The sequence below is a fragment of the Alligator mississippiensis genome, chromosome 8, assembly GCF_030867095.1.
Source record: "Alligator mississippiensis isolate rAllMis1 chromosome 8, rAllMis1, whole genome shotgun sequence".
NCBI lineage: Eukaryota > Metazoa > Chordata > Crocodylia > Alligatoridae > Alligator > Alligator mississippiensis.
In genome coordinates this window covers 66,124,808-66,146,911 of record NC_081831.1, presented here as the reverse complement: position 1 = coordinate 66,146,911, position 22,104 = coordinate 66,124,808, and the positions used below count along the sequence as shown (strand labels likewise).

Genomic DNA, 22,104 nt, shown 5'->3' with positions numbered 1-22,104 from the left:
ATCCATTTAAGCTAGTGGAGTTGGGTTGATCTACGTCAGGGGCTGGCAACCTACAGCTCACAAGCCAGATTCAGTTGTTGAGCTGGGGCTTTAGTGGTATGGGGGCTTTGCCTATCTTTCGCCACTCTGACTAGGTAGTGGAGAGCTTGATCTATTTTATTCTTCAAGATTTGTTTATGGTTTGGGGCAAAAAAACCCCAAAATAAAAACAATACAGAATTCCAAAGTTCTTGTCCCATACAGCTTGGGTTTGACTGCAGAGTGCTATGTAGTCCTATATTACTATATATAATACAATATAAATCACAATTTGGGATTTTTTTTTCTGTACAGGAAGCCTACTGTGGTAACAAAATATGTTGGATCAGATGATGAGCAAACCTTAGATGAAACTGTAAACGAAGATGTTTCAAATGAAAACTCAGAAAATGATGTTGACATGAAAAGCTTGCCAAAAGGTAGTTCATGCTGTTCCTTTATTCTCTCTAAATATCTGTCTAAATTCTACAGATTAGTTCCAAGATAATTATGGACTGCGCCTAAATACTTCAGAAGAACCACTTGTTTTTCATACTTGTTTTTCTTTTTTTTGTCAAGTACCAACTTTAAAAATACCTTATACTGAGGATTTACTGTTCAAAAGGTTAAAAGACGTCTGCCATCAATTTTGAGTCCCGCATACTTAAATCTATGGATTGACCAGTGTACATTGACTACTTGATATCAAACATCCACTGATATCGATATTTTTTTACAGAAAGAGACATGACACTTTTTTTTTCTTTTGTAAACTTTACAAACCCTGCTAAAGTTGCTTTTAAGAACAAAATGTAGGGCATGGGCATGCAAACTAGTTATTGCCAGTTATTGGAGCATGGAGATAGACCAGGGGTGGGCAAAATGCAGCCTGCGGGCCGGATGTGGCCCGCCAGGCCAGTCTATCTGTCCCGCAGGGCCCCTAAAAAATTTAGAAAATGAATACTTATCTACCCCCAGCTGCCTGTCATGTGGCCCTCGATGGCTTCCCGAAACTCCGTAAGCGGCCCTCCGTCCAAAATAATTGCCCATCCCTGGGATAAACAATAAATCATGTCACCTGCTCCATGGTAAGTGCTTGTGTGCACACTCTTTACTGCTGTGGGACTCTACCTTTCTTTCATGAAGGGCTAAACTGCTATGAGTTATGTACTGCAGGTGAAAGTGTGTACCCAAATAGTTCTTGTGGAACAGGTGACATACTGTAAAAACCCTCTCCTTCATTTTTATTTTATTTTTTTTGCAGTAACATGTTTGTGTACTTATACCTTTTGGCTTTTGATTAACTTGCAGACTCTTAATCTTTCAAATTTTAGTCCTATGTCTTTTAAAATATTTGAGAGCATTAAAAGGAAAGCCCGCTCTTGAACTGTTTAAAAAAAAAAATTATATTCACTTTAAATTGGCATATTGGATTTTGGGTAAGTTATTGTATTTAAAAACAACAAACCAAAAAAACCAAGCAAAACACAACCCCCTGTCTTTCATTCTTAACTGTAGTTTCTTTTCTTTTGACCTTTCTTTTTACCTGTAAGATTTTTTTAATTGCAAAGAGACTACTATAGGTCCTTGTACAAGAAAGTCATTTTGAGGTTATATTCAAAGAGTATTTTATTTTCTAAAAAGTATCCTGGAGACCCAAGTATTAAAACTCTTTATATAAAACAACATATTTCTCTTCCTGTAACATTAAGATTGTTTTCTGGTTAAATTCAAACTTTAGGCAATTACCAGAATTTTGTAAAAGGGAAAATGAGATTTGTTTATATTTTGCTTTTCAAAAAAGACAGAGTGGTAACTTCTAAGGCTTTTGATACATTCAGAATCAGCTGTCCTAAAGAAAGTCATTTAGCTGCAACATATCTGCCTATTAGGTTCCACCATTTTGACTTTCTGATTTCATTCTGTTCTGCATGGACCAGTTCGTGGGGTAGAGGGTAGTTAATTCTCCATGGCCCATTCTGCCCTGCAACTGTAATAAGTGCCAGTTTTGAGGTATGTGGTATTGGTGTTTTTGATATGGACACCTGTATATTAGGAACTGCATTATCAGTTAGTCATCAGATAGTAATTTTGGAAAAAGAAATATGTGCAATGTTGGCTTTTATTTAAACAGGACTCTTGCACTTCACTTGGATGTGTAATGGTTTCCAATTTTTAAATGAAATCATTCTAGGTACAGTGGTTGTACAACCAGAGCCAGTGCTGAATGAAGACAAAGATGATTTTAAAGGGCCTGAATTTAGAAGCAGAAATACCGTTAAAATGAAACCTGAGGCTCCCAAAAAGCGTGGAGGTAAATACTATTTAAAACATGTTTCAAGATGGGTTTAAATTGCTGCTTATGGCCACATTTGGTACATCTAAAAATTGTACATATTTCCTATAAATTATCTTAAAAATACCTCCACACTTCTGGCTTTTTGTTTATTAAAAATTCTAGCCTGCCAAAATTAGCCTCCATTGCTGCCCTTCCAAAGCAGCAGTGAAAGCTAAGATTAATTCTTGTAAAATATTTTGTTTTGGGTAACCATAGAATACTTCATGAGGTGTTCTGTATAAACCAGTCTCTCTTCTAAAAAATAGTTTTGGTTCCACTGAGCTATAATGCAATATTCCTTTCTAGGGAATGATGTTGGAACCCCACTGAACATGTTCAAAGAGTCTCCAAGAGATCCCTTCACATTTAAGTAGGGACATGTTCTCCTCTGGCTTACAGGATGTTAGTTGACAAGGAAGAATTAAACATAAAGTCCCAGATGCATTTAATTGCTGGGCTGGCTATTGGGCCCATTCCTGAGGTCATCCGTGGAAAGATGTTATGCCAGTCAGTTTTCCTCTGCTTCCACTGAATTGATATGAGGGTAGGTAGCTGCTAACGGATAATACAAATTTATGTCCCTTATGGACTTTTCAGCAAGAAAAGATTAAGTCAGACATGCACGACCTAAGGGATGCACTGCCATTTAAATAAACAAAAGGTGGGCAGGGAGGGGCAACCATACATTTCTCTTCCCTTGTCTTTATCAATAATATTTTATTTCACATACCAAAAACAGTAGCTAGGATAACTGGGTGAATAGCTCTCGCATCTTCCCATTTCCTCCTCCCCACTGGGTCATGCAACAGACTTGTTCCAGCCTAGTCCTTATTTAATAATTCTTTTGTTTACCATTTTTTTTTCCTCCACAGTTGTGATTTGGGATTTAAAAGGATTAAAAATGACTTTGAAGAAGCATAATGTTTTTCTTGCACATGCATGTATGAGACTTATTACTGTACTTTTTGGTCATTTTTTGCTCTAAATTGTCTACCTGAGGGGTCACATGGTATATTTTTAATTATGCTGTTGAAATTATTATATTAGAAACTATTTAAGTATTGGTATCTCTTTGCTATATGTGATTTAGGAAAGTAGTTCTAGATCGGGTATAACAGACTTATATTAGTTAAAGAATAGTTTTAGCAATTAAGCATGCAGCTTCTGTCAGTTCTAGAGTCATGGGATGCAGAACATCATGAATATAATCTATGTACAGTACCGTAAAAACAGTCTGATACTCCATCTGGTATATGTTTTCACATGAATGCCTGCAAAATTTCACTAGGAGTTGCATGCCCTGCTTTTTCAAAAATGAAAAATGGTAGTAGTAATAAAACTATTACATCTCTGCTGTTCTAGAATTAGAAGGCTTCTGGCCACAGCTATAAAAGGCAACACGCCCATAATCAATTTCTTGTTTTACACTTGCCAAATGGTCATATTTTTTTTCTTCATCTCTTTTTGTTCTTGGTTATTAATGTAGAGGTCTAAATTTCTCAAGTACTGTTAGTATATAATAATTGGTAGAACTGGGATGTTCTGTGTTTTAGCATTAGTGTTCAGATCTTTGATTCTATGTAATGGATTTTAAATTAAAAAAAAATGTGAAGACATTTTTGTGAGGTTTTTACAGCCCAAGTCCTACTGTCTTTCTCAGTGCCACTTCAGACACTAGGAAAGGGAAGCAGTCCTGTCTCCTAACATACAAGGTTTGAAAAATTGCAGAGAAAATGTGGCTGACTACTGTTTAGCTGCTTCTTCCTTAGACTGATGACACCTACGGCATTTATATGAGAAGACAGCAATTGTATGTCAGGGTTCACAGGAGCCTTCTGTAAAGTTCAATAAAATATGGTCCATCTTCAGGCAAGTGAGGTACTTCTGTAGTATGGCATTGGGAGGTGTCTTTTATTCAGGGTTCATCATCAGTGGTGTTTGGAATTTGGGGATCTTGGGAATATGTGTCTAAACTGGTTTTAGGCTTCCAAATAAATCTAGTATACATATGTGTTGCAGCTAAAAATAAGGCTAACATTCAGAACTTCCTTTCTTCTACCTTTCAGGGGAAGATTTTGTACGGTCTTATACAGTGTGCCTTGGTTATGTGACCCAGTAGGGCATTTATTTAATCTTTGTTTGAAGATGAATAATCATTGAGTTTTGGGCTTAAAAAAATCAGTACTCTGTTACGTTTGTTCAAGGGGGTCATAAATTCATATTCATGGAGCATTTATATTAAATTACGGAAATTATATCTCCTTATACTAACTAATACCTTTAAGTTGCTAGCTTTGGTTAGTTAACTCATAGTTGGGCTTTTGTAAAGCATTTGGCTTGTTGCTACCCAACATGTTAATTAAGAAATCCATGTAGCATCCATTACATGGATTAAAAACTTGCTGGTTGGCCCAGAGGTAAAATTGTAAGTAGGGAAGTCATGATCAAGCAAGTGCGTTTCTAGTTATAGCCCACTGGGGATAGTTTTTTCCCTTAACTATTTAACATGTTTAACAGTGTTGTGGAAAATAACATGATTATTGATGACTGAAAGATTTGGGAAGTGATAAAGAATGAAGAGGACAGATCACTGATAAGAGACATTTTAGACTTTGTTGGTAGTTTGGGCAGGAGCAAACTGTATGTTTCAGATATCCAAATCTGAACAAACATAGTAGTAACTAAAAACAGACTTACTGTTGGGCGGTTCTATCTGAGGAATCAGTGATTCTCTAAAGAAGATGGGGGGGGGAGGGTGTGGAATTCCATCACGATGCATAATCAGCTAAATGTGAACTCCCATTGTGACCCAACGTGGCTGAAAAGGCCAGTGCAGTTCATAGACTTATAAGCAAGGGAATATGAAGAAGTAGAGAACTTATTTTTTTTATCTCTGTGGTGAATGTGGTTGCTCCCCAACCAGCCACAGAGCTGGTGTCCTACTGCTTTTGGCTATGCCGCCCTCTTATCTTTCCTGCCATGTCTTGCTGTTAAGTAATCAAGATCTTAAATGAGCAGGAGGCTGCTCATTCTGGGCCCTGGTGTCTAGGGCCTTTAGCACGTGCTCCCACCTCCCCTTAGATGTCTCATGCCTCACAGATGTTTCTAACAATCATGCAAATCTCTGGCCTGAGGCTGGGCCCAACTCATAGGATTAGGCCTCTCACAACGTGCCCTGTTACAGGCCACACTCCCACCACTACCCTTTCTCACTCCACTGCCTCTCACATGGTCTCTGTCATGGCACTCCTGCTGAGCTTCTCTTTATGTTGCCCCTCCGTTTCTCCAGGGCTACACTCACCCTGCCCACAGCCAGAAGGTCCTTGGGCTTGATTCCCTTTGCTCCCCGGCCAGCAAGTATGTGGCCTTTTGGGCATCTCCCGCTACCCTCATCCGAGCGAGTGTTGGGCAGTTCGCAAAATACTGTGCAGACTCTGCCTGTCTCATAGTCGGGTGACTCCCCCCAGCTGTTCTCCATCTGGGGCTGCTGACTTTCCCCCTTATTTCTCCATGGTTTCTCCATTGCTGCCCTCCAGCTGGCCTCAGGCGCCCATAGGGTTACCTGGGCTAAATTTGATCCCTCAAGTTAACGGGTCCTCAACTCAATACTCTGCCCCCTTCTCTGGGGCCCGGGACCAAACTCCCCCTCAGGCTCGGGTGCCCCTTGGTGTGCCTGACCCACACCTCTCCTTCTCTCCCAGGGTCTTGCACCCTAAAGGGCGAAGGTGCCACCCATGGGCACACCTGGCTCCCATCTCCCTCTTACTGGGGTCTTGCACCCCAAACGGGCTCAGGTGCCAACTTCAGGCCTTTCGCCTCATTGGGCTCAGGTGTCCTACCTGGATATGGCTGGCTCTAACTCCCTTCACTGTTACTAGTGACCATCCAGATGGTGTGGGCAGGGGTTATTAAGGCAGCCCAACCTGCCTTGTACCAGGATGGTCCTCGAACCTGGCATTTGCTGGCCCTGCTGCGCCACTGGCAGGACCACTAGGCCTCCCTATCCCAGCAGGGTGCAGTTTTAGGTCATGCCTAGGACCAGGAGCCTCCAAGCCACCCCATAGCTCCTGCCCTTACCTCTGTGTTGTCTCTGGAGCACCAGATCCACCAGAAGATGTTCCTTTCTCAGCACCAGGCAGGAACTGCTGCCTCCAGCCCTGTTGGCCTGAGGCTTAAGATGGTTGCTTATCGGGACTGGGCCACACCTGCCTGCTAGCCCAGTTCTTAAAGTGGCAGAGCACCATGAGTGCTCTGACACCCACCTTCCTTAAAATGGTTCCTGGGAAGGGCTTTCCCAGCTGCTCAGCTGGCAAGCTTCCACAGAGCTTGCAATGTCCCTGAGCAGCAAGCACCCTGCTGGTGCTCTGCCACAATCTCTGTATGTGGTACTAGTGCAAACCGCATTAAAACACTATGTCCAGCTCTTGAAATAGTGGAGAGATTTAGAGAGGAGCCATGATGTTGATGATGATAATCAGAAAATAATGCATTTTGGTGAAAATCTTAGGGCTCAGTCTGTTTAGGCTATCATAGTGGATTAGGTAGAATGTAAGGTAGAGGTGCACCTTTACAGAATTTCATAAGCAGCAGCTCTCTTCAGAACATAGCATCTGATCAGGTAAGCTGTTGCTTATGGAAAATTTATGCATGTCTAATTTAGTTAGTCTTAAAAGTATATCACTACCCCTTTTTTTGCCTGACTTTCAAACTGACACGGCTAACTAATAGGGCTCTCTGAAATTTCGCTGGCTGTTTCAATTCAACACTGTTTTGACTCATTTTGAGCTCGAAACAGCAAAATCGAATCGAAACAAAGGGCTTCAAAACAGCCTTGAAACAAAACGAGGCTAGTCAAAATGTTTCGAGTTTCAAAGCCAGCAGCAAGGTGGTGGGAGACAGGTGAGAACCAGGGCTGCGCTCCTAGCAGGAGCTGGGAACGCAGCCCTGGCTCTCCCCATCTCCCACCGCCAGGCTGCAGGAAGCTGATCACAGTGCAGCCAGCTGGGCTGACTTCCCATCTCCAGCCCAGTGTAGCTCTGGGGAGGGGAACTGAGCAGTTGGGCTCAGTTTCCTTTCCCAGTCCCAAGTGGCAGCACTGGTTTCCCTCCCTCATCTGGCAGGCAGATCGGGGCCCGTTGCCCCAATCTGCCTGCCAGATGGTAGAGGTTGTTTCATGTTTCCCCATTACAGCTAATGAGCGAAACATCAAAACAGCCTCACTGTTTTGAAGAAGCAAAACGGAACAGCTGTTTCAAATTGAAATGAAATTCAAAGCAAAACATTGTTCCGTGGAACCCTCGAAACTCAAGTTGGAACAGGACAGTGCCATTTTGCACAGCCCTACTAACTAACTCTTTGCATAAAGGATTAAAGATGAGTTGATCACAATCTATGTATATCAGTAGAGAAATTTCATAAGAGGGCTTTTCAGTTCTCATGCAGAGACTCATCAAATCTTGTTGGAACAGGTGTTTTTAACAGGAGTTGTGAATTTTCCATAACTGGAAATGTTTAAAATGGGATTAGATCTTTCTTGAGATAATAAGATCTAGTTTAACCAGGAATTCATTTGGGAAATTCCTATGGGTCTATATGAGGGGCGGGCAAAATTTGGCCTGTGCGTTGCATCCAGTCCACCAGGCCATTCTATCCAGCCTGCGAGGCCCCTAAAAAATTTAGAAAATGTTCATGTTTATCTGTGTCTGGCTTTCTGACAAAGATGAAAGGAGGCAGGGGCAGTAGGATGCAGTTGCCCAGCCGTGCCCCACCCCTAGCCATTTCCCTGCTTCCCTGACCCCGCCCTGCTCCAGCACCATGTGGCTCCCAGCTGCATTGCCAGACCATGGAGCACAGGGCCTGAACCGGTACCTGGGGTGTGTGGGGACGGGGCGGAGGGGGAGGAAGTGTGTGTGTGTGTGTGTGTGTGTGTGTGTGTGTGTGTGTGTGGTGGGGGGAGAGAGGGAAGAGGGGTGTGTGCATTTGTAGAGCGAGTTCCACATTTTCCCCCCTCCCACATGCTTCCACACCCCCCACACCTACCCATCCTCCACAGACATCCCCGCACTCCGCACACCTCGTATACCCCCCCCATAATATACAAGAGTAAGACTTTATTTTAAGCTATTATATACAATCATGTCTATGTGCACTACACAAACGTATGTAAATCAGGACAGAAATATTTTTTGAAATCAAATAATTAATGTTTTAGATGTTCACTTATTTTAAAATATAATTTGCTATTTTTCTGATTCTGAGATGGCCAAACCCCTTCCTGAAAGGAGTACTTCCATAGCCAAGGGGATGGACTTTTGTTGGCAAAGGCCAGGGGTTAGAGGGTGGGAATTCCAGTCACAAGATGGTAACCAGGGGACAGGGCACTTGTCAAGGTGGGGGGCTACACATGCAGCCCTTGACAGCTTGCCAAAACTTGGTAAGTGGCCCTCCAGCCGAAATAATTGCCTGTCCCTGGTTTATGTTAAGCAGTAGCTCAGACTTGGATAGATTCATAGATGTTAGGGTCAGAAGGGACCTCAATAGATCATTGAGTCCGACCCCCTGCATAGGCAGGAAAGAGTGCTGGGTCTAGATTACCCCAGCTAGATGCATATCCAGATAATCCTAGCAGTGTATTTTAAGTTTATAATTCAAGAGACTTTCTATGGTTTGGCCCATTTTTTCCCCTGGTCCAGACATTAATAGAATATTTTTGATCCAGCAGAGAGAACCAAATGAAATTTTTTTGTTCCAAGGCAGACAAATACCAAGATCTAAGTTTGCATGCCTGACTTCTGTGATATGGGGGAAAGGATTATTTCTTCACCTATTTCCTTCATAAACTATTCCTTAATCTATTGATAATTGGTTGCAGTTTTTCATTTCTTCAGCCTGGGTCAGCAAAGCTTTCAGGTCTGTTACCACTTCCTCTCCCTTTCTTAAAAGGAGAACAAGAAGTTATTTTTTCCCATCTAGTGTTTTTAGTATTGCATCTTGGTCTCATAGTGCATGCTGGTTGAACCACTTAATTTCTCTCTAAAGGGGTTTTGTGCTATAATTGAGAGAACCTTTCTGAACGAAAGTACCTCCTTTAAAATTGGAAACATATTTGCAGAAAATTTAGCCAAGTTAAACTGAAGTTTTGTTTCATTTCTCAATCTTTTTTCCCCCCCAAGTAGCGATTAATTGATATTTCAAACTTATAAGCTGCTTCTGCCTCTTTAGATTTTTAGAACATCTTTTAAAAATTATTTGCTTTTTATGACTGCAAGAATATATGAGAGGGTTGCAAGAATATATGAAAGGGTCACGAACAAACTTAAAAATGGATCAACAAACTTTAAAAATGGATTATTCTTTAAAGGAGAAAAACATAGGAAACCATGACTTTTCTCTTGCAGGCTGTTAGTTTCAGCCTGCAAGGAGCTGTTTGAGGTCCCCCATGCCCCACATATACCTCAACCTGCCCTATACACCCACCCCCTGTCCCCCACACTGGAGGCTAAAGGTGGGGGGCAGTGGGTCGGGAGTGAGGGACACTGGGTCAGGACTGGCCACTGATGTTTACAAATCGGTCTTGGTACAAAAAGGTTGAGAACCACTGCTTTAGATGGCACTCAGGGCATGTTCCCCACTTGCCCACCCCGTGTTACACTACTGTTTACAGGCGGTGAGCAATAGAGTTTGAATGCAGGAAATATGTGGCCTCTTACAGTATTATATTCTAGGATGCTCAGATCCGTGTAATCCATTGAACGAGCCATTGCATAGGAGTCCTACATTATGGTTCTGTGGGGGAATACTCTTGGAGATGTCAGTTTGTTAGACATTGGCCTTCTCTGTCAGAGAGATTCATTTGGTCATTGCATGATCTATTTTGGTGGCCCAAACTCAGCAAGTTAAAAAGAATAAATATGTCTTAAAAATCCTAACAAAAGTGGAGAGCTTTGTTGTTTTACAGCAGCCTTAGGCTTTTTTCTTATGTCTTTTCCATACTTTACTGGCTCCCCTCGCAGGCCCCTCCCTTTCTGTTTGGATTCTAGAAGTTACTCATTTCTTCACTTGAAATGAATTCAGATTACATATTGTGAAGACTGTTTCAGTTAACAAAAGGTATGATACTGATAAACTGATGTAACATAAATCTGATAGTTAAAACAGTAGATTTGTACATGTTGATTGCATCATTATGTTGTCTTTCCTGGTACTTGTCACACTTTTTCATGTTACAGCTGATAGGCTAATGATCACCCCATATTAACAAACTCAGTATTGAAAAGACCAAGTCCAAGTTTGGTATTCTGTAACTTTTTACATAGTAACATATAGTACCTTGCAGGTACGATACCATGGGACTTGCATGTGAAATGCCTGCTCAGTTAAACTGCATGCAACATGGTTACTTCTGGATAGGATGACTGAGTTTTCTTAGTTTTGGTATTTAATTGGCTTTTGGATACTTTAGAGTAGGAATGTAATTGGCTATGGACAGTTACTAAACATCAACCCTCCCCACCTAAAATAAACAGTGCCCCCTCAATTGTATTTTTCTCTACATATGAAGGCTGCCAGGGTGGTAGCTCTGGAAATTGGAACCCTCTGACAATGGAACACGTGTGGGGACAGCAGTATGGATTTTCTTGCACTGAGCCATGTTTTGGCGGAACTATTTCTAGAAGTCTGAAGGAAGTTCAGTCAGTGTCCACTGAATCTTTGGCTAATCTTCTAATAGTACCACTTCTGGTTATATTTTTTGTGATATAGATTTCTGGACACTGTAAAATCACACGCACAGGTAGTCATCAGATGGGAATAACTTTTGGCAAGTATCATTCTGAGACATAATTGGTTTTGTGACCTAGAGATGTAGGGCTCTATCCCATTACTGATCACCCTATCTGGCTGTTTCCTTACTTACCTATTCTTTCTTCCTCCAATAATACATTATGGGCATGTCTACATGTGTCCGCATGGCGACCTTGCTACTGCGCCATGCTTTAGTACTTTTTTTTGGATATAGCGTTCACTGTTCAGTAGTAGCCTGTACTGCACCATATGCTGGGCGCACGGTTATTTTTAGCCGCTACTTTGTAGTGGTGCACTACAATGAGGGAGCACGTTGCCACAGCGAAGTAGCTGCTGGTCACGTGTAGGTGCATGTGGTCGTTATGTTGCCGTGGCAATGTAGCGTGACGTGCCCGGTCTTGAATAAATTGAATGTTTCTTAGACTCCTGTTTTCCTGCAGACAGAGAGAAAAAAACAAAGCTGTTCCTGTCTCAAAATATTTTTAAACATGGCAATACTAGACATTCTTAGTAAGATCACGTTTCTTAATTTTGAAATTTAAAAATCTATATTCCTAGATCTAATCTAGATTCCTAAATTTAATCTATTGAATAAGGAAATGGTGTAAAAAAGCATAAGAGGACATGAAGCTTTTTGGTAACAAGACATGAATTCTGTAATTTTGCTGCCTTAGATTTGTTTCAGTTTAAGACCTGAACTGGAATGAAAAGTTGTTGTAAGATTCCACCTTTACAGGAATCTGCTGACAGCTAGCAGTTCCTTCTGTTTCCAAACTTTCTAAGAACCTGTTGAGCTGCCACAGATTGGATAAATCTTTCAAAGATGTGAGGAATTACAAAAATAGCACAATTGGCATGGGAACAGTCAGGATTTTCCTTTGTACTTTTTATAGATACAATCCCAAGCAGTTTGCAAAGTGGAAAAAATCAGCCAAATGTTCTTCTTCCTGTTCCTGGGAAGCTGAGTTGTCAGTGAAGATTTTTGGACATATTGTCAAAATCCAGTTGATTTGCAATCCATGTATACCTGCAGTTTTACAGATAAAATGCATATAGCTTATGCCTCTACTAATTGAAAGTCAGAAGTTGAACAAGTCATAGGGATGGCTTGTTTTGGACCCTAGGACTCGCTACAAGCATAGATTTGATTTCATAAAACTTTATTTTGTGGCAAAACTGTTTCTCCACAGGCAGAGATGGAAAGGCTAAGTGTATATAGCAGTGGCCAGAAAACTGACTTGCTGAACCACTGTTCCTTGATCCTCTGTCTGCTCCTCTGTTTAATTCCTAACTAAAGTGGTGGTTTCATAGTTTCATAGTTGGTAGGGTCAGAAGGGACCTGAGCAGATCATCAAGTCCAACCCCCTGCCATGGCAGGAAAAAGTACTGGGGTCAAACTGGTTTAGGGACTGCTTCTGCTAAATGGTATTTCTCAAGTGACTTCCTTTTTCTTGGCAACATCATTGTTCATCATAAGACTTCTTAAATTGAATAATTAGTATTGTAAGATTATGCTGCAGACTGCAATTCCGTCTCCCCTCCTGCCCTAACCCCAGCAACAAGACTGCCATACCAAATGGAAGATGAGAGCAGCCAACAGGATGGTCAAAATGTGTACTTTATCAAAACTTCTCATTCCAAATAAGATAACATTTAGTAATGGTAAGAAGTGACTATTAGCTTATCAGGATGCTGTGTGGAAAAGCATGACCTGTTACTCAGGGGAGAGGGGAACAAAACATATTTTCACTGATACATCTTGTAGGGTTTGAAACCAGTGTGCATTTTATTTATAATGTATATATTTAATTTCCTTTGTCTCATTCAGAAATTCAAGAATGTAGTAAAGAAATGACTTAATTAAAATATTTATTTAAAAATGAAGTAGTATTTTTATAAAAATGATAAAACACAAGGAAAGTTGGTGTATGGTTCAGGGTCATGATGAAAATTATTTGTAACAAGACTTTACTAAATTGAGGTATGTGTTCATGAAATAACCAGTTTAATACAAGTATGCAAATTAATAAAGGAGGGAAAAATGTTCCTATCCCAGAGGGAGAAAATAAATTGCCCCACAATTACCATTAAAGAGGTGAATGGTTATAGATAGCTTTTGCTAAAGTCAGGTAGCAAAGCAGTGAAATGGGCTTTGCGATATATGGGTAATTTGAACCAGAAATGTTTTAAGGAAGTCCAATATGTAATTATACCTTTCTTTAAAAAATGAAAACTAATGTGTGGTTTATAATCCTCTTTATAGAGGAAGGACTGCATGGAATTGTAAGCTGTACAGCTTGTGGGCAACAGGTGAACCATTTTCAAAAGGATTCAATCTATAGACACCCTACACTGAAAGTTCTTATTTGTAAGGTATGTGATGAGCCAGGCTTATTTTCCTACTTCATGTCTCTTTCTTGTTTTTGTTTTGTTGGTTTTTTTTCTTCAATAAAAATGTGTCATTGTGTTTAATCTTGGTGTGGATAGTTTTCATTTATCATAGTTATGATGATATACAAACAAGGAAACTGATAGAGAAATGAAAAGAAAATAACATGAAAATACACTGCATTCAGTTTATTGTGGCTTCTTTTGAATTTATTTTTAGATTTTATTCTTACAAAATTACTGTTCCTTGCTGTTTATGGTTCTTCATGTTCATACTGTGGTACCATATTGCAAGTTCAGATGGAGTTCTGTATCTTAGAAGTTTCTATACAAAAGGCTCAGCACCAGACAAGGGATGGAAAGTTGTCTTTAAAGCCTTATTTTTGGTCACTTGGATGTGATTGCTGAAATGCTTTCACTGGTAAAAGTCAGAACTATCCTGTGAGCTGTTATAATGTACAGAATCTTTTCCAGTGGCTGCTTGGGGGCAGTATCTCAGCCCAGAACTCTCACAGCATTGAGCGGGATAGGACACCACCTGCACCATCCATTCCAGCACACCTGTACATCAAGTCTTTGAAAGAGACTGTGTAAGGTGGATCTTGTTGGAAAATTTTTCCAACAGACTACCTGAAGGTGACCACTTTAAGTTTTCAGAATGGTCTTCAGGATCTCTAGGCCACAAATGTTGCCTTGGTATTTTAGTTGGTCTAATAACGTGCTAAAAGATTGAATGCTTCATTAGATCATATAGTCCAGTATTGTGGCATAGACGGTGGCCTGTTTTTGTTAACCTCTTACCTTCAGTTACACTTTGTAACATTTACTTTCCTTGACTATTGTATTCTATTTTGTTTACTTTTTATCAGTTTTAAGTTTCCCTATTTTCATGTGGGAAAAGGGGAACAGTCATTTCTGTTCAACATTATTTAATAGGCCCACATTATTTCCATTTTTTTATCCCCTAAGTGAAACAGGCCTAGACTTTTTTATTTTATTTTTTTTTTTCATGGTCAAGTTTACTTACTATTCTTGTTGAGCATCTGTCAGTCATTTGTGTTCTTGCTATACCTTATTTGAGATTGGCTGACCAGGTATTATATGCTTTATTTTGAGTGAGAGTACATAATTATTTTACAACGCGCATGCATGCATGCACATATACACATACGCGCGCACACACTGCTGATGCCCTTCAGAATTCTAGAGTGAGTGGGCAGAAGAATACAGCAGGGTATCGTCTACAGTTTTTATTTAAGCTGTGTTCAGGCAAAACTTTGATTTGACACTTGGTGCTTTGGTTGAGTAAGGACTGGATAAGAACATCAGAAGGGGTGAGGTGGGGGATGAGGATAGCAAGTGGCCAGATGCAAAGCCAGTGGTGGCAGCACAGAGCCGCCACGGCCACTCCATCTGGCTTCGTGGGGCTACTCAAGTGTGGGGCCTGGGGCAGTCGCCCTGATTCTCACCCCCTAGGGATGGCCCTGCCTCTGGCAAAGTGTAGTTGCTACACATGACCAAGTAAGTGATCCATGTATTACAGTTTTTAGAGTTCATTTACCGGTAAGTTACTTTTAAGCAGCCTTTGGTGCACACACAAAGTTTAGAGAGAGACTTTAATTGCTAACATAAAGAAGAACATTAAGTTGAAAGGAGAATCTCGGTAGGAATTTGTGTCAGTGAAAGTGTGTGGGTGGGGTTTTTTTGTTTATTTGCTGCTTCCTTTGGTATTGATTTTTTTTTTTTTCTCGTAACTTGGAAAGAATTTTTCTGGATAATGAAGAACAAGTATATTTGTATGTTTTGGAAGGTCTGTGGCCCTCCAAAGAAGGTACACGTACTTAGTTTTCAAATGCATGTTCTGCCATTTATATCCAAAAAGTCACAATCTAGATGTTGCTGTACCTTTTGGAGATGATGAAGATTGCAGTTTTGTAAAGTTAGCCAGAACTTTAAGAAAGAACACCTTGCACAGATTTCTTGTGTTCCTTTTTATATGTCTGATTTTAATACACCAGAGTAAATGTATAGCATTGTTAAATTCCATCTGTCAATTTTAATGGAAATTTCCTTGTTCTATTTCCTTAAAGACTTGCTACAAATATTATATGAGTGATGATATTAGTCGTGATTCAGATGGAATGGATGAACAATGTAGGTAAGTACATTAACACCATTTATAATTCACGTGTTTAAGCAATAATGAATAATTTATAAGTAGTTGTGAAAAGTTAAAGACCAGCATTAGAGTGTTTAATCCTTCACTTATAACCAAGAAATGCCTAACCCAAGGCTGTCCAACTGGTGGCTCACAAGCCACATCTGGTTCTACCCAGCCACCACTCACCCCATTACTCTGTGGCAGGGCAGACCAGCATGATACAGCCTGCAGTGCTGGGGGAACCCATAGGGTTCGGCACAGTGCAGCCGAAGAGCCCGTTCCCAGGGAGCTAAAGGTGGGGCTGCGACATGCACACCTGTGCACATGATGCAGTGGGGGAAGAAGTGGAAGGAGAGGGTTAACATACCTAGTGCAGCAGAATGGAGGGAGCACCCATGTTCCTAGTCCAGAGCAAGGGTGGAGGGAAGGGAATGTGCCCTGTACAGTGTGGAGTGTCTGCCTGGTATAGGGAGGACTGGGGAGCACCCAGGGCTTGCACTGGTGTGGACCCTGCTGGTGTGATCTACGAAGTGGGCAGCTCATAGTTGCAAAGGAGTTGGATAACCCATGATTACCATCCATATCTTGTTTTTAACACTAACTTAGCAAACAAAATGCAAGGAAATGCATCATTTCAGATGATGAACTAAAGGTGTATGTCATGTGACTAAAATGTCTGTCAGTTTGAAGATGTTCAGTTAAGTTTTTCCCACTAGCTTTAAATCTATTCTCTCATTTCCTGTCCTGAAAGTAGTTTTCATTATGGTACGTAGGGGCTCACTATCCCTGAGAGAACTTCTTGGTTTCTGTGGCTGGAAGCCTACAGTGCTCTTTCTACCTTTGATGTACCCACAATGCTGTTTTTTTTTTTCCCCCTGCTGCTTGACTCTAGGCTGGCTGAACTTCCTGGGTTTCATTCACTTTTTTCAGTCTTTACTATAGACATCATACACTAGATGCACTTAAAAGCCACCCCCCACAAAAACCTGTTTTCAGCATGCATTTAAATGTATACAGTACACGTACCATATCAGGTACTGTAGCCCTGTATCTGATATAGGTCAGAAAGGCCTATCCTTTTGTTCTCAGGAACAACAGGATGGCTTGAATATTTTTCACATGACAAATTTTGTTTCCTACTTATATGGAGATTAGGTCAGAGTATTTAGAGTATAGCTGAGATGGATGTTAAAAGCTCCATTTAAATATTCCTGGCTTTTCTCATTTTCTGAGCATTTTAAACTGCAACATTTTAATCTACTGCCTTTTAGGGTTTAATTGTAGCGCTTCAGTATTTTTAAAAAAATGTCTAGATATCTGCTTGCCATATTAAATTTCTAAACAAAACTTCCTGATTTTTATTAGTGTCCATTTTTTAATATTGAAACAGTGGGAGACTCTATTTATGTATAACAATCTATAAAATTTGTTTTTAGGTAGCATTTTAATATTTTCCTAATCTTATTTCAGATGGTGTGCTGAAGGCGGGAACTTAATTTGCTGTGACTTTTGCCATAATGCCTTCTGCAAAAAGTGCATTCTGCGCAACCTTGGTCGAAAAGAGCTGTCAACTATAATGGATGAAAATAATCAATGGCACTGCTACATTTGCCAGCCAGAACCTTTGTTGGACTTGGTCACTGCATGTGACAGTGTCTTTGAAAATTTAGAACAGTTATTACAACAAAACAAAAAAAAGATAAAAGTTGAGAGTGAAAAAAGTAAAATATATGACCATGCAATCAAATTTTCTCCAAAGAGAAATAGTTCAAATTGTAATGGAGAAGAAAAAAAAATAGATGATTCATATTCTGGTTCATTAACCTATTCCTACAAAGCACTTATGGTGCCGAAGGACTTGCTTAAAAAGGCTAAAAAACTGGTTGAGACTACAACAAATATGAATGCTAGTTTTGTAAATTTTTTGAAAAAAGCAACAGAAAATTCAGAAATAAATCCCACTGTACAGGTTCGCCAACTAAAAGCTTTTAAATCTGTGTTGAGTGACATCAAAAAAGCTCATCAGGTATTAGAAGAAGGTCTGAATTTGGAGATTCAAGTTTTGGATGCTAAAATCAAAGAAAAAAATACCAAAGAGAAAAAAAATGAAACTAGACCAGAAAAAATGGAGATGAAAAAAAAGGAAGTAAAGGAACATGCAGACTTAAAAGAGAAGGACATTGTAAAGCCTGAGGAAAAAATTGAGTCAGCACAGTCTGACAATGAGCCCATGGATCAAAGTGTTCCAGCAACAGAACAAACAGAAAACAAGAATGCTAGCAGCGAAGATAAAAGGTCTGATACAAATGCAGAACCTCAATATGAGCCTAATAGTACGGAGGCTTTAGACATGGATATTGTGTCTGTTCCTACTTCAGTCCCTGAAGATATTTTTGAGACTCTAGAATCTGCTATGGAAATTCAAACTGCATCTGAAGAACAGGGCAGTAGAAGTGCAACAGCAGAGCAGGAGACACTAAATGCAAATATAAAATCTAATACTCCTCTGAAAGACACTAAAGGAGGTCCAAAGTTAAAAGCATCAGCTAAAGTAACAAAAGAATTGTTTGTAAAATTGACTCCTGTTTCCCTTTCTGATTCCCCAGTAAAAACTGAAGATCAAGAGGGCAGTCTGGAAAAGGAAGCTAAGAATGTTGATGCAGTATCTAAAGCAGAAAACTGTGATTCTGGAAAAGAAAACCATGATGCTGGCAATGAATGCTTGCCACAAAATGATGCTGTTTTATTGATAGAAGAATCTGATCTCAGGAGGTCCCCACGTGTAAAGACCACTCCTCTGAGGCGTCAAACAGATGTTAATCCTTTGACATCTAATTCAGAAGAGGACAGCAATGATACTGGCAATGAAAAGCGTAAGCAAAAGTCATCATCCCAATCAAAGAGAAAGCAAGATAAAAGAAATTCTTCTGACAAGACTATCGATAGCCCTAAACCTAGTAAACTTTCTAAATCCAAAAAATCAAATGTGCTGGACCAAAGTTCAGATTCTGATGAGATGCCAGCAGTCCTTAAAAAAGTAGCCATGTTAAGTCGGAGTTCTTCAGAGATTGATAGCAATACTGAAACACCCCCAAATTTTCAGAAGATTACAAATGATCTTAAGAAACAATCAAAGAAAGATGAAAATGGAAAACGAAAAAGAAGAAGTTCCAGTTCTGGTTCAGATTTAGATTCCAAAAGAGGCAAATCAACTAAAGACTCTACTTCTGCAAAAAAGAAACGACAAAACTATTCAGATTCTTCAAATTATGACTCTGAGTTAGAAAGAGAAATAAAAAGTTTGAGTAAAATTGAATCTGCAAAAAAAGCCAAGAAGAAATACTCCAGGAAAGAAGACAGTTATGATTCCTCTGAAGAAGAGCAGAGTAAGAAAGGAACTTCTAGTAAGAAAAAGAAGAAAATAAATGTGAAGAAACAGCGAGATGAATCTTCTAATGATGAATCTGAGAATTCATCCCCAGAGAAAGAGGAGGCTAGTATTTTTTCTGAAGATAAAAAAAGTAAGGGGACAGCCATTAAGGAAAAGAAAAATAGAGATTTAAAACAGGGAACTTCAACAGAGAAGCAGGAGGATTCCTCTGAAGAAGAGCAGAGTAAGAAAGGAACTTCCAGTAAGAAAAAGAAGAAAATAAATGTGAAGAAACAGCAAGATGAATCTTCTAATGATGAATCTGAGAATTCATCCCCAGAGAAAGAGGAGGCTAGTAATTTTTCTGAAGATAAAAAAAGTAAGGGGACAGCCATTAAGGAAAAGAAAAATAGAGATTTAAAACAGGGAACTTCAACAGAGAAGCAGGATGATTCCTCTGAAGAAGAGCAGAGTAAGAAAGGAACTTCCAGTAAGAAAAAGAAGAAAATAAATGTGAAGAAACAGCAAGATGAATCTTCTAATGATGAATCTGAGAATTCATCCCCAGAGAAAGAGGAGGCTAGTAATTTTTCTGAAGATAAAAGAAGTAAGGGGACAGCCATTAAGGAAAAGAAAAATAGAGATTTAAAACAGGGAACTTCAAGAGAGAAGCAGGATGATTCCTCTGAAGAAGAGCAGAGTAAGAAAGGAACTTCTAGTAAGAAAAAGAAGAAAATAAGTGTGAAGAAACAGCGAGATGAATCTTCTAATGATGAATCTGAGAATTCATCCCCAGAGAGAGAGGACACTAATAACTTTTCTGAAGATAAAAAAAGTAAGAGAACAGCCATTAAGGAAAAGAAAAATAGAGATTTAAACCAGGGAACTTCAACAGAGAAGCAGGATGAGTTGTTGGATCTTGAGAAGTCAAACCTGGAGAAAACAAAAAGCTGCCCTTCTGAAGGTAAAAATAGAACACAAGCTAAAGAAAAGAAAAACAGAGAGCTGAAGAAGAAAAAGGCGCAAGATGATTCTTCGTCAGATGGTGCTGAGAAGGCTGTAAAAAAAGAGCAGAATTGTGATTCTTCAGAGGACAAATTCAAGAATGAAAAAGCAACAGAAAGTGAAGAGAAGAAAAGTGAAAACTTAAAGAAGAAAAGACACAAAAAAGAACAAAATGACTCTTCTTCTGATGCTGAGAAGTCATCTCCAGAGAAAGATGGCTACAATTCCTCTGAAAACAATAAAAGTAAAAATGAAAAGGTGGTTAAGAAAAGAAGAAATCTACGAGAGAGAATAACTAAGAGAGCGCAGATTGATTCATCTTCAGATGCTGAGCAGTCCCGGAAGAAAAGAGAGAGTTCTTCTGATGATGATAAACGAAATAAACGTATAGAAGCTAAAGAAAAGAAAAAGATAAGCCACAAAAAGAAAGCTTCTAAGAAAGAGCATAATGACTCTTTGTCCTCTTCTGATGAAGAATCTTATGAAGATAATAAAAAAAAAAGTAAAAGAGGTTCCACTAAGGAAAGCAAAAAAGGTAACTTAAAAGAAAAGAAGAGAATTTCTAAAAAGCAGAAGGATCTTACATCGTCTTCATCAGATGAGGAAGAGAGTGATGACCAGAAGTCAACAGGGGATGGGAGCAGTGATGAGCAGAAGATTGTGCCAGTGACAGAAGATTTAATGATGTCCTTCAACACAGGATTTTGTCAGTCCTCAGGTGTGCAAATGATTTAAGTCTTACCTTTTGATTATCATGTTGATAGAGGAAAATAGCACGATTGGGATCAGGGCTGCCCCTCTGGATGGTGGGGGACCACAGATCAGATGTCTAGGCCACACACCACATGGGCTGCACACCACACAGGTGGCCCTCCTGGGGTTCTCTCTTGCTGCACAGCAGCTCTCTCCCTACCATGTGCAGCCCAGGAAGCCCGGTTGCATACAGAGTGCAGGCAGCACAGACCCATTCTTGACTGCCCTGCCCCCAGGAGCAGGGCAGGAACCAGATGTTGCAAGAGAGTGGGACCACAGAGCCCATGGCCACCATAGAAGCAGAAGCAATGGGAAGAGCAGTAGTCAAGAGAGAGCCTGTGGGCTATTAAACAGCCCTTATTTGGATGATTTATATTGATTTAATTGGTGCAAATGCTTTTAAGTGAAGGTATCCAGAAGCATATGTAAATACCTGTTCTAAAACTTGAGGCATAATTTAAACTCTACTTTTTTCTAATATCAAATGTTCATAAATTCTGTAATGTCACTTGTTATCATTTGGCTAGTGTTGGCCTAGACAGTCACTTTAGCTTAATTTACAAGTGAACTGTGGTATTTCCAGAAAGGCCCTCAAAGCTGGAGCCACAGCATGTAACACCAGATGTGTTCTTGCTTTTCTTATCCTTGTTGTCATTTGTTTTTTTTTTTGTCTAAGTAGTGAATATTTAGTAGAAATCAGGACCCCTATTAGATCCCTTGCTGCTAGTCATGTAATGGAGCTGAATATAAAGCCCTGTAGCTTGGGTTACAGTAAGGTTCTTTGGGTAAATCCGATATCTTTTATTAGACCAACTCAGACAGTCAGAAAAAATCTTCTTAGCAAGCTTTTGGGCACAAATGCCCTTCGTCAGGCTGAGGAAGCGTTTGCAGATAGCCTGTGCTTTTCCTGGGTGAAGTGGTAAAGCATCCAGAGGCCAGTACCAATGCAAGAAACCTAGTCAGTTAAAATGTAAATTGAGATGGTCAGTAGGTGAGAGACAGGTTGCGGGGAAGGGGGAATGAAAGTAGCAGTAGTCAAAGGATGAGATAGGAGGGTGGGGGGAAAGAGGGGTCAGATGTTAGGCAGGTTATAGCGTGTCATAAATCCAATGTCTATATTTAGTCCATGATTTTTTTTTTTTTAATCTAGTAGATTGATGAAGTTAAGTTCATGGGCTCATCTGTGGAAGGTATTTTATAAATTCCCTTTGAGAACTAGAACTGAGAGTGGAAATGTCCCAGGTACCTGTGGGGCCACATTTCTCACAA

At 39.9% G+C, this 22,104-nt stretch overlaps 1 protein-coding gene across 2 annotated transcripts in view; it reads left to right on the top strand.

Moving 5' to 3' along the window:
* Positions 1-22,104, top strand: part of ATRX (ATRX chromatin remodeler) — a 157,985-nt gene that overhangs the window by 23,782 nt on the left and 112,099 nt on the right. The window contains exons 5-9 of one of the 2 annotated variants that reach the window (XM_006262569.4): positions 334-458; positions 2,213-2,332; positions 13,422-13,531; positions 15,637-15,704; positions 17,178-20,800. In XM_006262569.4, coding sequence (XP_006262631.3) covers positions 334-458; positions 2,213-2,332; positions 13,422-13,531; positions 15,637-15,704; positions 17,178-20,800 — 4,046 coding nt within the window. The remainder of the gene's footprint in view (positions 1-333; positions 459-2,212; positions 2,333-13,421; positions 13,532-15,636; positions 15,705-17,177; positions 20,801-22,104) is intronic. The other variant, XM_014607174.3, reaches the window with a different exon arrangement.